The sequence below is a fragment of the Triticum aestivum genome, chromosome 2D (assembly GCF_018294505.1).
Source record: "Triticum aestivum cultivar Chinese Spring chromosome 2D, IWGSC CS RefSeq v2.1, whole genome shotgun sequence".
NCBI classification, from domain to species: domain Eukaryota; kingdom Viridiplantae; phylum Streptophyta; class Magnoliopsida; order Poales; family Poaceae; genus Triticum; species Triticum aestivum.
In genome coordinates, this window is record NC_057799.1 from 626,384,260 (window position 1) to 626,400,537 (window position 16,278).

The window sequence follows — 16,278 nt, forward strand, 5'->3', positions numbered from 1 at the left end:
GCTGCTATAACAAATTTCTCGATGTGCTGCATTGTGAGAGCAGAAAAATAACTAATAATGCTTTGCTAGTAGGGGCTGTCTCAGTAAGATGTATGATTCCCTCATTTTCATCGTGGCTCTTGTAATGCAATGTCTTGATTTTGGAGGCATATGTACAGATCGACATCACATCCAGGAAAAACTAAGTTCATAATCTCGCATGTCTATGTCGGGATAGAAAAATACAAGAACATAGAGAAGAATTGGATACGGGCGATGAGCTAGAGGCTATAGAAGGGCCAAGGCAACCCCAACAAGGATAAGGAGGAGAAGGGTGAAAGCTCCAAGGTGGCCGGCCAATTGTTCCCTACTCCATTGTCTGACGTGTCTGAATGAAATGTATATATCTATATCTTTGCATATTTATATTCTTGGCACTTGCTCGACCGGTTGTTAAAAGAGAGCCATCTCTGCACTCATCCTTCAATCCCAATTTTCCCAATTCTCCCACAGATTCCAAATACAGTGTGTAAATAAAGTTTCCACCCATGGCCTGTCATGATGTGAATCAACAGGAGGAAATGGCCGTGGAGAATCTGGACCCGAAAGCGTACGTATCTTTCGCTATAACTACTAGCAACATCTTTGATGGAATCCTCCTGCCGTGTGACCATGGCATGCACTAATGGTTTAATGGTGTCGATACTCGTTCTGTGTGCAGTGGAATGCGCTTCACGGAAGCGCTCCGCGTCCAGCTCGACGTGCAGCGCCGCCTCCACGAGCAGCTCGAGGTAAGAGGAAATTAGCTCAAGCACAAAAGTAGGCTCTACATGCGAGTGATACCCCGCTCGGCTATCGATGGCGTTTTTCAGAGCAGTTCGCTGGCCTTAGTAGTCTTGTCTGACTTTGTTGGTCTGCACTTCCTGGTGCTGCAGATTCAGCGGGGTCTGCAGGTGAGGATAGAGGAGCAGGGTAAGAGGCTGCAGAAGATGTTTGAGGACCTACTCAAGGCCCGCGGGAACGTGGCAAGATCGCCAGAGCCGGATGTCACTGTTGGCATCCACATAGAGCTGCAGGACGTCGTCGTCAACGACGAGGCGTAGCTTCTGTCCTGGTTTTCTCTGTTGACAAATATTTGTAGTTCTCTCTGACCTACCAAGAGCAACAAATATGTTAAATCTGAATGGATGTCATGTGAATATAAGCACTAAAATTCTACAGACCGTAGATGTTCAGAACGTGAGATATATATTATAATAAACAACTAGGGCATTGCGTTGCATTAACTGAATGTTTGTCTAACATCATGAGGTTAGCCTTGTGGCCAATACGTTCTCTGGTAATCTTTCAAGTAAGACCTGACTTCACGGTTTCGTCAGAGCTGGCCTCTTTCAAATCTTCAGCTAATGTAAAGCTGAACCTAGCAGCAATCCGGATCGCTCGAAGAACCCTGAGGGGATCATCCAGGGACGTAGCTCTGGCACGTAAAGGAGTAACAACAATAAGGCCTTTTTTCAGATCTTCAAGACCTCTTGCAGTAAAACCTTTTGATGATTCCGTGTTGATAGATACTGAAAAATAAGCTATTGACTGTTTGGTCCCTGCGAAATGCATCTTCTTCGGCCACACGGTTCTCCACAGTTAGGTCTCTGTTTTCAGCGTATTTTTCAGACCTCAAGTTGGCAAAATCAACCCAGATGCCAAATATAAGCATCCCTGAGGTTTCCAAGTGCCTAGATTGGTCCGGATTGCATCGCATTATAACAACTCCTTTCTGCTCCTTGCCGTTCAACTCCCCGTACTCATTTACTTTCTGACAGAAACTTTGGCCAGTCATTTTATCAAGCGTGATGTCCATGTCGGCAGTCTTTCCCCAGTAGCTTGTCTCTGATCTGGGTGTTGAATAGCGCAACAAATAGCAGCTAAGCCAACCACATATATAGAACTTCTAACCGGGGGTGAGAAACCAATGGAACTAGGACATAACCGTCGTTGCCCAAGTTCGAGCTGCCGTCGTTCCTGAAGGTCCACCCAAGCCAGAGCTGCTGGCTTTCGCGAAGCTGGAGACTGCAAATGACCTTCAGAAGCATCTCCTTACATTTCTCCGGGAGCAGCACCCTCCAGTGCGACAGGAAATCAACAGTTTTAAAGATCACCTGGAACGCTGAAGAACAAATTTTCCATTCAAAAACAGCATCATTCGCATTCCGAGTAATCGAAATAGACCGAAAAATCTCCCACGTTCCAGAGTTCGACTTGGCCCCCGCCTGAGCTAAAAGGAATGACCACAAAGTCATTAACATCCCTGTGTATAATTTTAGAAAGCAGAAAATGGGTTTCATTATTTGGATAACGATGCTAGCTAACTCAATGAAGGCAAGGGGGGAGGAAACACTAGCTAACTTCATACTTTGGCTTGCCTCCGGTTGGATGCACAGGGAATTTTTTTGTGCGTAAATAAATTAGTGGATACACAACAAGTATGTACTGTAGTAAACGGATAAGAAAATGATTTAACTGGTACCCGAAAGACACTCAACTAGAATGAACAACGATGGTCCTCTTAAGCGGAACTTCATTTGAAAATCTCACAACCCTGCGCGGATGTGTTCTCATTTGACACACCAAAAACAGTAGAGAGAAGATCAGCCAGGCCAGGGCCATGTAGTATTACTACTAGATCAAGCAGGGCTGTGTTCAGACATCTCCAGATGAATCAGGCTTGAAGTTACTTTTTAAGTGCTGAATTGAATGGAATCTTGTTGGCTAAATAGTTAGGCCTCGTGGATTCTGGACAGTGATCTTTTCCTTTTCAGGTCACGACGTTCTATGATACTACTGGTACACAATGCCGGCAATTTAGTGATAAATGTATCATTATTCGTGTGAGTAGTTACCAACACCGAACCTTCAATATCAGGGTTAAGCCCCTGCTATGAGCTTGTACATTGTCAAGCCCACAGTAAAAATGCATGCTCGAGTATTTTGCATTTGATCCGGTCGGACGTTCCAACTTGGCATCTTCGATTAAGTAGTGACAAGTTAAAGTAACAGTCTGAAAAAGGACAGTCCTGAACTACTAAATCAATGCATCATCCTCCAAGATATAGATTTTCAACTAATAGCTGAATTTGTGAGGAAACAGAGATCTTACGTCAGTTCTACCTGAACTTTATGCTTCCCTAAAGTTTAGAGAACCCTCCAAAAGAAAGGTTCAGATACCAATTTGTATCATGATAAAGGCGGCAAAACTAAAATGCTCTGAAACCTTATGTAAAGTGCCAATTCCACATATTTTCTTTTCCACCCCTTCTATTTATTTTTTACAAGCAACCCAATAATGTTAAACTTCGGATTCTTGAGCTTTAGAATTTCAGAGGCCCCACAAATTCCGCTCAGGTATTTTATACCATTGCTACAGTAAAGTACATATAATATTTTAAATCTTTCTATACCTGGCACTTAGATTCAGTTTTCTAATCTTTTTGTTTTCTACCAAGATATTCTTGACCTGATGTTGCTCACAAGAAAAGAGCTACTCTCTGAATCCTTTATCTATTTATACCGCAAATTAGCACTCTGATGCCGGACTTGACAAGTGATCACACTGTGTTGGAACCAAGGATCGACAAGAACACAAGGATACGAATTTTGCTGGGCGACGAACACCCACCCCGGCGATGAACGCCGGGGCCTTTTTCTTCCTCTGTATTCACTCGGCTCCAACCGAACAAGTCCATTACATTGGCTTATATAGCCTAGCACACAGACGCACGCCCAGCCATCGCATGCATCTGGCCACTATCCACGCACGCACGCACTAACTGATCGGCCTAGCATGCACTAACCACTAAGCCACATGCACGCAACGCGGCGCCTTCACTCTTGCTAGCCCGCCCGATCAGCACGCCATAGCCGGCTCGCACGACCCGCTTTTACGCGCTTGGACTCGCAACAGATCGTCTACACGGTGGACTCAGGTGCACACACACCATCGCGACACACGCGCACACACGCCCTGAACGGACCGCACCCGGCGCACCAGACGCCGGTCGCCAACGCACGGACATGGCTTATTGCCAACACACTGTTATTTGCTGGAATCTGCAAGTTGAGGAGCTCACACTCAAGAACACTGTACCAAAACCCAAAACACAAAAAACAGTGGCGAGAACTCAGATATAACAGGCAATTACACAAAAATATCTGTATACACATACTTCATATGTATATCAAATACCTGCTGCAAACTGCCTAATCTTTTGCACCAATAATAAATAAGCTTCACATGGAGCACTTCCTGAATATCTTTCATATATGTTCAAGTAGTTCACTGTCTCATCCTCCACGCACACGTCGATGCGCTGCCCAACCTGCCTTTGCCCAACACAACCACACACTGTTGGCATGCAACATTAGACAAGGAGCTACCAGATCTTAACCTCATCAGTACTAGCAACGAGCTCTCCTCCCAATTAAGTCCTACTATATTTGCCAAAAATAATAATCAAGTCCTACTATTAATCCTAGCATGAGTATGATTAGGCCTAGCAACAACAAGAGTAACGGTGATCAGGACGAAAGGGATCAAACCAACACCCCCAAAAAAAATGAAAACTGAAAACCGAAAATATTGTATTCCAATTCTATACTTCCTCAAGTATTTACCTGGGTAAACCTTTAGTATGTATAGATTCCTCAATTTATAATTGCATCAAGTAATCATTCCAGATCAACAATAATTCCACAATAAAGTAACTTCCAAATGAAATTAAATAGTTGTAGGATACATAATTCTTACATTACTAGTAGAAAAGAGGGCTTTGGTTCAGGCCGGGTCAGCCCATTAGTCCCGGTTCAGTCCAGAACCGGGACCAATGGGGGCACTAGTCCCGGTTCGTGAGGTCAGGGCCTGCCGGGCCTCGTGGGGGCATTGGTCCCGGTTCGTCTGGCCCCTTTGGTCCCGGTTGGTGGGACGAACCGGGACCAATGGGCCTCGCTCCTGGCCCACCACCATTGGTCCCGGTTGGTGGCTTGAACCGGGACCACAGGCTGCCCTTTAGTCCCGGTTCATGCCACGAACCGGGACCAATGAGGTGCCTATATATACCCCTCGCCCGCGAGCAGAGCACTCCAGTGCTCTGTTTTTCTCTAGCCGGCGAGGGGAGGGCTTTGTGGTGCTCTAGCTCACCTCCTATGCACATGAGGTGTTCGATGAAATGCCCGAGCCACACTAGTTAAGCTTTCTCCTCTCGAAGCTCGACCTCAAAGCTTCATTTTCCTCGAGATTTATCTAGGTTTAGCGGCCCGTCACGTCCCATTCCCGTCTTCACCGCCGTCGATCGCCCGCGCCGATCTCGTTGCCGACACCACCGTGGTGAGCCTCTTGTTCTTATCTTCTTTCTGGAAGAAAAAAATTCTTATTTTAGATAGATACTTGTCTACACTAGTGCAGAACAGGCCTTTATCACTGGTTCGTAAGGGCCTTTAGTGCCGGTTCTGCAACCGGCACTATGGAGTGGAGACTAAAGGCCCCCCCCCTTTAGTACCGGTTCGGCACGAACCGGCGCTAAAATGCCACCACGTGGCACGAGCCAGGCCCGGGTGCTGGTAGACCATTAGTACCGGTTGGTAGCACCAACCGGTACTAAATGTTTGGGGGGGGGGGTTGGTTTTAATTTTTATTTTTCTATTAATTTTGTGTTTTCCATTTAATTCTTTTTTGTTTGCTGATATTTTACGATACTACATATTGTACACATTATGCATATATATAAATAGATTTTCTCGTAGAACTGATCATATATATAATCAAATGTCTCACAACCACCATTAATTATTCACACATACACATGTATATATATACAATTTCTCCTACATGTTGCCTTGGTGCCTTCGGAGCACGACGACAAGTGGTTCATGGGGGCGGTAGCGGGTAATAGTATTCTCCTTTGGGATCTATGACCTGGTCGAGCAAAAATCCCGCTATTTCCTCTTGAAGTGCTCGTATGCGCTCCTCTGATAGGAGCTTGTCCCGCACCTCTTTAAACTGTTAAGAAGGAGATCAATATGCATGTGTATTAGTTGTCTGACTAGATATCGACAATCATGTAAGATTTGTGAATAGTGTTCTGTCAAACGTACCCAGTCCTGTCTATCAGATCTGCTCCTTTCGGACGCCATCATGCGAATGTTCTCGCAAACGTAGTATGCACACACTTCAGTCCCCGGCGCCTGCTTCAGGGCCTTTACGACAATACAATTTAATCAGATAATAATTAATCAAGGAAATTAATTAATTAATGGTATTGAAACAAGAATTAAAGAGATGGTAGCTAGCTAGCTAGTACTACTTAATTACTTACCTTGGGTCGATACCAACATAGCTTTTGTCGCCATTTTCCTGGAGTCACCTTGATGTACTTTGCCCAAGCCCTACCCGCCGGCAAAGAAAATTAATAAAGGAGTTATTAAAAATAGTTCATATCAGAAAATGACGAACTAAATAGGCCGAGATATAGTTAATAATGATTGAAATAACTTGTCGACTATCCCCTTCACGATGCTGTAGTCACTATTTTTTTTAAGTAGTGAGTCCAGTACTTCAACTTTTCCTTCGTCTACTTTAATGTCTAACAAGATCCAGTGGAAGCTGCATGCACATACGTTTGCATGTATAAATTAAGCGGGCATGTGCATAACACTAATCAACTATAACCCTAAACCCTATACACTTATTAACATGTAGCTAGTAAGCAAAAACAGAATTTGTAGTACAAGACAGTGTGACTCACTCGAAGTTGTAAGGAAATAGTATATCTTCATTGCTATTGAGGCGCTTCAAGAACTCTACCATATTTTTCTCTACATCTTGTCTACACCATTCCAATTTCCATGTGTATTCATTAACGGTATTTGGGTCGATGAACCCAATGCCATAGCGTCCAGCTTTTTTCATTTCATACATCTTCATCCTGCATAATACCACAGAAAAGAATATATAGTGAGGATATATAATTACAGGTAATTAATGATCAATCAATGAGCACTAGAGCTAGCCTGAGACTTAAATTACAGAAAGAAATCACTTACAGACAATAGCAACTGACGATAGATTTGTCGAGTGCATCTTGATTGAATAACTGAAATAGTTCTGAATACTCAACGGCCAGAGCTTTCTTATGGAAGTAATGATCTTCCTCGACTTGCACCATGAGGGACTCTCGATTGGAAATCTTGGTAATTTTCATGTACCAATCATGCAATTCATACATTCTCGTTGGGAGGTTCTTGACCTCCTCGGGCTCGACCAAAGGTTCGCCGCGGACATATTTCCGTTTTATTTCCTCCTCTCTTAGCGGAGGCATGGGCTCGATATCGAGGAGTTGTCCAACAGTGATCTTGAGCATTTCAGCCTGCATTATATGCTCCTCGGTTATTACCACATCGCCCAGCTCGGGAAGGTAAACGGTTTGCCCACAATAATATTGGGCGCGCGTACTCTCATGTGTTGTTGGCACAACAAGCGGGGGGGGGGGGGGTCGATTGCGCCGCCTGTTCTCCCAGCTGGGGAACGGTTTTCCCGCATTTTTTGACAGCTGCTTGTTGGCTCGAGCTCGAGCTCGCTTCTTTCTGTAGTCGTGCTCGATGTGCCTTCCTGATTTGGCGCTGGTGGTCTAGCCATACGAATGAAGTGGTCAATCTTTTCCTCAGGCACTTTCTCCCTCGGCGGCATTGCCGGTTTCGGTCGAAAATGAGCGTCCACTTCGGCCCGCACTATTGCATCGTTTTAGTCCTCGGTCATGTCGTAAGGCCTCTGAGGAAGAGGAGCGAGGCTGCTTGGACCATATTTATATCGCTTGTCTCCGCCTGTACTTTCTGTACTACCTCGACTCGTACCGCTACGCACCATAGCTGCGGCGTGTCTCTTCTGCGATTGCTTAGGCGGCGGAGACGCCTGACGTGGCTTAGTTGGAGCAGGAGGAGTGGCCTGACGCTGTGCCGGACTTGAAGCAGGAGGTGTGGCCTGACACGGTGTCGGACTTGAAGCAGGAGGTGTGGCCTGACGCTGTGTCGGACTTGAAGTAGGAGTCTGCTCACGCGTTCGTGGACTTGGAGGAGCGGGAGTCTACTGACACGGTGGCGGACTTCGAGGAGGAGTCGGCAGACGCGGTGTCGGTGGACTTCGAAAGATGATGCAATCCTTTTTCCATAGGATGAAACGATGTATGGCCTCTCCCAGTGTTTGCTCGTCGTCACCTCCAGGAATGTCAAGCTCTAGCCCCGAATATGGGCCCACCACCTCATCAACCAAGACACGAGCATAGCCCGCTGGAATCGGGGCGCAATGGAAGGTTGCGTCGGGGGTAATTGTAAAAGCAACGGCGTTCACCACCTTCATGGATATGTTCTTCATTTTGAAGTGTAGCTCACAGTTAGTGTTCTCTATGATGTCATCCAGAGGGTATGTATCCAACAGTGCGTCACCCGGGGCGGAACCAACGCTGCTTCTCGGCATGGATGGGACGGTGCTATCCAATGCTGGATGATCATCCGCTTGCTGCTGCCGCTGCTGAGACCCCCTTTCCTGGCTAAGTGAGTCGATCTGCTGCTGCTGCTGCTGCTGCTGGAATTTGAGTGCCAAGTCCGCGTGCCTTGCTTCTAGGCCTTGAAGGCGTTCCGCGTCCTGCTTGCTCTGCTCCTCCTCCAGCTTCCTCTTCTTCTTCTCCTCCATCTTCTTTCTTGCACGGGTCCTGTAGTCGTCGTTCCATTCCGAAAAGCCCTCATACCAGGGAATAACGCCCTTGCCTCGTGTTCTTCCCGGGTGTTCAGGATTTCACAGGGCGCGCGTAAGCTCGTCGTTCTCTCTGTTGGGCGTGAACACCCCCTTTCGAGCATCTTCTATTGCGTCAAGTAACTTTTGTTCTGCTCCGTTTAGACTTGCCTTCTTCAAAACCAGGCTTGTCTTCGACGCCCCCCCATGCGCATAGAACCAAGTTCTGCACCTGGGGGGCCAGCTCCTAGTAACCGGAGTGACCCCTGCATCCTCCATCTCTTGCTCAGACTTATCCCACTTAGGCATTGCCACCGCATAGCCACCTGGACCCAGCCTATGGAACTGCGTCTTTTTTGCGGCATTGGCCTTGTTTTTTCTCGACCGTTCCTTAGATAATTCTGATTCCTTGAATTTCACGAAAGCAGGCCAGTGTTCTCTTTGCTTCTCCAGTGTTCCCTTGAATTCTGGAGTCTTCCTTTCTGCAGCGAGGTAGTTGGCCCATACAGTTTTCTTGTGGGTGTTGAATGCAATTGCCATCTTCTTAAGAGCAGCGTCCTTGACTTTCTGCACATCTGCAGCAGTGAAATAATCTGGTAGGGTGAAATGTTCCATCAGAGATTCCCAAAGCTTTTGTTTTGCTCTGTCGTCGACACAAGTAACATCTGGGTATTTAGTTTTTGGCTCTTTCCATTCTTGAATGGAGATCGGGAGTTGGTCCTTCACAAGAACTCCGCACTGATGAACGAAGTTGCTCACAATGTTCTTAGGCGTGAGGGGTTCGCCACTAGCTTTGATGGAATCAATGTTGTACTTTACACCCTCCTTCAACTTTTTGCTCGGGCCGCGCTTTGTCCTGCTGTCTGTAGAAGCAGATTTGCTTGATCCGGAGGGCTGAAAGAAGAAAGATCGATTCGTTAATATATCTTCAAATAAAAAAACATGTGATGATCACTAGATGCCTGCTTATATAAATATACCTCGCGCGGTAGTCTTTGTTATTTTAAGATCAACATTGTATTCGTCATCATAATCATTGTGTGCGTCATCATAATCATAATCATAGTTCATGACTTCATCAGCTCGGTCGTCGAGATCGAATATCTTATCATCACCCTCCCCGGTATTGTTCAGATATTGGGAGCCGTCATTTGCTTCATTCAGATCATCTGGCCTGCTAGGGCTGCGTATGATCTCGAACAGGGCCTCTTTTCCCTCTCTGCCGGTATTGTCCGCCATAGCTTTTATTTAACTAATACAGAAGAAATATAAAACAATTTAGTATTCAAATTACAATGCATGGATGCAATCAATAAGGAAAAACTGAATCATATAGTACATAATATGCATCGTCTAGAATAATATATAATCTCGAATACATCGTCTTGAATAATATATAATCTCGAATACATCGTCTCGAATAATATATAATCTCGAATACATCGTCTCAAATAATATATAATCTCGAATACATCACTAGCTAGGTAGCTAATAAAGATCGAATACTATAGAAGAATCTAGGCCACTTGCGGTTCCTGGGGCACGGGCGGTGGACACCCAAAGACAAGGAACCATCACATGATCATATCTCCGGTCATCTGCCCAAAGAAACTGCCAGGTATTGGAGAACCTGACGTCCATAGCAGCCATGTAGCGATGGATGTGCTCGTCCTCCTCCCTGACACGACGACGCACCACCTCCGGCGGGGCCGGCTCCCTCTGCACCGAATGTGGCCCACGCGAACGCCACCAAAGGAGATCAGGGTCGACGACGGGACCCGAGGCCGGGTTCCTCACCAAGCGTCGCGCCCCTCCAGGTAGCACCTCCCAGTGCCAGCCCGACGGAGCCCAATCCCGGACATGGGTCCTCTGAAGCAGGACGTCGTCGCGAACGGGTTGACGGCGAGGATGCGGGCCGGGCATCGTCGACAACAAATACTATATGCCGCAAAAGTAAAGTAACATTTTTTAAATGATTGGATTGTGATTTCTTATATGCAAATTCTAAATTTTATAACTAAAAATATAATAAACTAAAAAAACATCGACCTTATCTAAAACTAACATTTCTAACATTTCTATAACTAAAATTGTATAACTAATTTTTCTTTAACATTTCTATATAACAAACATTTCTATAACATTAATACAGAAAAAACTAACATTTCTATATATAACTAACATTTCTATATAACTAACATTTCTATAACATTAATACAGAAAAAACTAATAACTAATAACAGAAAAACTAAAAACTAAAAACAGAAAAACTAAAAACTAAAAACAGAAAAAAAATTGTGTATGTGTGTGTGTATGGCGTGTGTGTGTATGTGTGTGTATGTGTTGTGTGTGCAGGCGACGGCGACGGCGAGCCAAGGCGACGGCGCCGGCGGCGCGCGCGGCGGCTTCGATTGGAGGGAGAGGAGAGGGGGGGACAGAGGCTCACAGCACGGGCGAGGTCGAGGCAACGGCGACGGCGACGCGGGCCGGTGCGGGGACGGGGACGCAGGCCGGTGCGGGGATGGGGACGGGCCAGCGACGCGGACGGCGCGACGAGGACGGGGGCGGCACGGAGTCGACGGGGACGGCGCGACGGCGGCGGCGACGGCGCGAGACGGGGCGGTTGCGATGAAGCAGAGAGAAGTGGGAGGAAACTGACGAAATTTTCATAAGTGCTTCTTATATAGGATGGTCCTTTAGTACCGGTTGGAGCCACCAACCGGTACTAAAGGTCGATTTTGGCCAGGCCAAGCGGCGGGAAGCGCCCACCTTTAGTACCGGGTGGTGGCACCAACCGGTACTAAAGGCCCACCCTTTAGTACCGGTTGGTGCCACCACCCGGTACTAAAGGGTGTGCGCTGCCAGGCGAGGGGCGCAGAAGTTTAGTCCCACCTCGCTAGTTGAGGAGCGCCAGGACCAGTTTATAAGCCCCGACGCGTGCACTGCATTGAGCTCCTCTCAATAGCAGGCCTTCTGCCATCACCCGGTACTAAAGGGTGTGCGCTGCCAGGCGAGGGGTGCAGAACTTTAGTCCCACCTCGCTAGTTGAGGAGCGCCAGGACCAGTTTATAAGCCCCGACGCGGGCACTGCATTGAGCTCCTCTCAATAGCAGGCCTTCTGGGCCTACCTCTCCTACTCTGCCTGTGGGCCTACTGGGCTTGCGGGCCTGCATCCTGGCCCAACTACAGGTTGGGTTTCTAGTCGTATGCAGGCCGCTCTGGCCCAGTAGGTGGGCTTTTTTATTTTCTTATTTTTTTTGCTTTATTTATTTTTGCTTTATTTATTTTTGAGTTGTTTTTTGCTGTATTTAGAGTTTCTTTGGGAATATTTTTTCTTTAGGTACAAAATATTACAAACTTTCTGTTAGTGCCGGTAGTTTACAAATTTGAATAGTTTACATTTTGAATTATTTGAAATTTGTGTGAATCACTAGTTTGTGAATAACTTAACTTTGAAAATAGATTTTCAAATATTCCTTTTTCTTATGTTTAATATTAGTGTGTTTTATCATTATATTCAATTTGGTAATGCTTAGGTTATTTAAAAAATGAAATCCCTTTGTAACGGATGAGTTTTCGTCCGAAACCCTGATACTTCGAAAGAGATTGTCCATTTTATACACGAAGTGCATCCAGTTTTTGCGGTAACCCTCTCTACTTTTTTGCACATGCTATGTGGGTGAAATTATGATACCGTGCCAACTTTCAACCTTTTCTGAGTTCATTTGAAATGCTTTTCAATTTCAGAGTCATTTAGCTCAAAAAAAATCAGTAAATGCATGAAAGAATTTGTTTGCACATAAAATTTCTTCGCGTTTCAAATGCCAAAACACATAACTACCCTAACTATTAGAGAGATTCCCTCCTGGGTGTGAAACACGGAAGAAAGTGATGATAGTGAAGCCGATCACATCCCAAATCTTTGGGTGTGAAACTTTTTCTTCTCGTATGTCCCTTTGCGCCGTAGTCATGGAAAATCTTCATCATTTAACTGGATGCTCGGGTCAATATTCACTGTGAATGGAGCAATTTCATCAAACTTTTTATAATCTTCTGACATGTCTGTCTTGTCATCCACTCCCACGATGTTTCTCTTCCCAGAAAGAACTATGTGGCGCTTTGGCTCATCGTATGATGCATTCGCTTCCTTATCTTTTCTTTTTCTCGGCTTGGTAGACATATCCTTCACATAGAAAACCTGTGCCACATCATTAGCTAGGACGAATGGTTCGTCTGCATACGCAAGATTGTTGAGATCCACTGTTGTCATTCCATACTGCGGGTCTTCCGTTATCCCATATCGTGTCATATTGAACCATTTGCACCGAAACAAAGGGACCTTCAAATCACGTCCATAGTCAAGTTCCCATATCTCCTCTATGTAACCATAATGTGTTTCCTTTCCCGTCTTGGTTGTTGCATCAAAGCGGACACCACTGTTTTGGTTGGTGCTCTTCTTATCTTGGGCGATCGTGTAAAATGTATTACCATTTATCTCGTACCCTTTGAAAGTCATTATATTCGAAGATGGTAACTGGGACATCGAGTACAGGTCATCTTCAATAGAGGCGTCATGCATGGTACGTGTCTGCAACCAGCCGGCGAAACTCCTGGTTTGTTCACGTGTAATCCAGTCATCAGACCGCTCCGGGTGTTTGGAGCGTAGAAAATTCTTGTGTTCGTCCATATACGGAGCCACCAAGGAGGAATTCTATATAACTGTGTAGTGTGCTTCAGTGAGAGAATGTCCGTCCATACATATTTTTTGATTCCCTCCTAGAGTGCCTTTTCCATCCAGTCTGCCCTGATGCCGCGATTCAGGAACACCAATCGGCTTATGGTCAGGAATAAAGTCAATACAAAACTCAATGACCTCCTCATTTTCATGGCCCTTGGAGATGCTTCCTTCTGGCCTAGCACGGTTATGAACATATTTCTTTAAGACTCCCATGAACCTCTCAAAGGGGAACATATTGTGTAGAAATACAGGACCCAAAACGCTAATCTCTTCGCATAGGTGACCTAGGACGTGTGTCATGATGTTGAAGAAGGATGGTGGGAACACCAACTCGAAACTGACAAGACATTGCACCAAATCATTCTCTAACCTTGGTATGATTTCTGGATCGATTACCTTCTGAGAGATTGCATTGAGGAATGCACATAGCTTCACAATGGCTAATCGAACGTTATCCGGTAGAAGCCCCCTCAATGCAACCGAAAGCAGTTGCGTCATAATCACGTGGCAGTCATGAGACTTTAGGTTCTGGAACTTTTTCTCTGCCATGTTTATTATTCCCTTTATATTCGACGAGAAGCCAGACGGTACCTTAATACTGAGCAGGCATTCAAAGAAGATTTCCTTCTCTTCTTTGGTAAGAGCGTAGCTGGCATGACCCTGATGTATGCCGTCTTTTCCATGCATACGTTGCTGGTCCTCCCGTGCCTCAGGTGTATCTTTTGTCTTCCCATACACGCCCAAGAAGCCAAGCAGGGTCACGCAAAGATTCTTTGTCACGTGCATCACGTCGATTGCAGAGCGGACCTCTAGATCTTTCCAATAGGGCAGGTCCCAAAATATAGATTTCTTCTTCCACATGGGTGCGCGTCCGTCCGCGTCATTCAGAACAGGTTGTCCGCCAGGACCCTTTTCAAAGACTACCTTCAAATCCTTCACCATATCATGTACATCAGCACTAGTACGGTGGCGAGGCTTCGTCCGGTGATCCGCCTCACCTTTGAAATGCTTGCCTTTCTTTCTTATGGGATACCTGCTCGGAAGAAATCGACGATGTCCCAGGTACACATTCTTCCTACAGTTGTCCAAATATATACTGTCGATATCATCCAAACAGTGCGTGCATGCGCGGTATCCCTTGTTTGTCTGTCCTGAAAGGTTACTGAGAGCAGACCAATCATTGATGGTCACGAACAGCAAGGCCTTTAGGTCAAATTCTTCCCCCATGTGCTCATCCCACGCACGTACACCTGTTCCATTCCACAGCTGTAAGAGTTCTTCAACTAATGGCCTTAGGTACACATCAATGTCGTTGCCGGGTTGCTTAGGGCCTTGGATGAGCACTGGCATCATAATGAACTTCCGCTTCATGCACAACCAAGGAGGAAGGTTATACAAACATGGAGTCACAGGCCAGGTGCTATGGTTGCTGCTCTGCTCCCCAAAAGGATTAATGCCATATGTGCTTAGACCAAACCATACGTTCCTTGCGTCATCTGCAAACTCCTTCCCGTACTTTCTCTCAATTTTTCTCCACTGCGACCCATCAGCGGGTACTCTCAACTTTCCGTCTTTCTTACGGTCTTCTCTGTGCCATCGCATCGCCTTGGCATGCTCTTTGTTTTGGAACAAACGTTTCAACCGTGGTATTATAGGAGCATACCACATCACCTTGGCAGGAATCTTCTTCCTGGGGCGCTCGCCCTCGACATCACCAGGGTCATCGCGCCTGATCTTATAGCGCAATGCACCGCATACCGGGCAAGCGTTCAAATCCTCGTACTCACCGCGGTAGAGGATGCAGTCATTAGGGCATGCATGTATCTTCTGCACCTCTAACCCTAGAGGGCAGACAACCTTCTTTGCTTCGTACGTACTCTTGGGCAATTCGTTGTCCTTTGGAAGCATATTCTTTATCATTACCAGCAACTTTCCAAATCCCTTGTCAGATACACCATTCTCTGCCTTCCATTGCAGCAATTCCAGTGTGGTGCCCAACTTTTTCTTGTCAGCTTCGCAATTCGGGTACAACAATTTCTTGTGATCCTCTAACATGCGCTGCAACTTCTTCTTCTTCAAATCACTTGCGCAGTTTCTCTTTGCATCGGCAATGGCCCGACCTAGATCATCAGCGGGCTCATCTGATGCCTCTTCTTCAGCTTCTTCCCGCATTGCCGGCTCAGCTTCTTCCCCCATTGTTGTATCATCGTATTCAGGGAACCCATGGCCAGGATAGTTGTCGTCGTCCTCTTCTTCTTCATTGTCTTCCAGCATAACCCCTCTTTCTCCGTGCTTGGTCCAAACATTATAGTGGGGCATGAAACCAGACTTAGACAGGTGGACGTGAATGGTTCTTGACGTAGAGTAATTGTGATCATTCTTACAGACTAAACATGGACAAGGCATAAAACCATCCGCCCGCTTGTTTGCCTCAGCCGCAAGCAGAAAAGTTTGCACGCCATTAATGAACTCGGGAGAGCATCGGTCATCGTACATCCATTGTCGGCTCATCTTCATTACACAACACCGAATAGACCAAATTAATACAAGTTCATACATAAAGTTCATACAAGACTTAAATGCAACAAACAAATAACTCTCTAACTAAAGAATTTAAATGCAACAACAAATGCTATCAAGATTGCAACTAAGGTAACAATTGATCTAACAGCATAATGATACCAAGCCTCACTATCAATGGCATATTTTCTAATCTTTCTAATCTTCAAGCGCATTTTCTCCATCTTGATCTTGTGATCATCGACGACATCGGCAACATGCAACTCCA

General features: G+C 45.8%; 1 protein-coding gene and 1 pseudogene across 1 annotated transcript; one reads left to right on the forward strand and one right to left on the reverse strand.

The window, feature by feature from the left end:
- The first annotated feature begins 483 nt into the window (after positions 1 to 483).
- On the forward strand, positions 484 to 1,082 carry LOC123056096 (protein PHOSPHATE STARVATION RESPONSE 1-like). Its single transcript, XM_044479835.1, has 3 exons — positions 484 to 589; positions 701 to 770; positions 915 to 1,082. Exons 1-3 carry the CDS (start codon positions 528 to 530, stop codon positions 1,080 to 1,082), a joined length of 300 nt encoding a protein of 99 aa, XP_044335770.1. The 5' UTR covers positions 484 to 527.
- Positions 1,083 to 1,230: 148 nt separating this feature from the next.
- LOC123056097 (CCA tRNA nucleotidyltransferase, mitochondrial-like) lies at positions 1,231 to 4,388 on the reverse strand (annotated as a pseudogene).
- Positions 4,389 to 16,278: the final 11,890 nt, after the last annotated feature.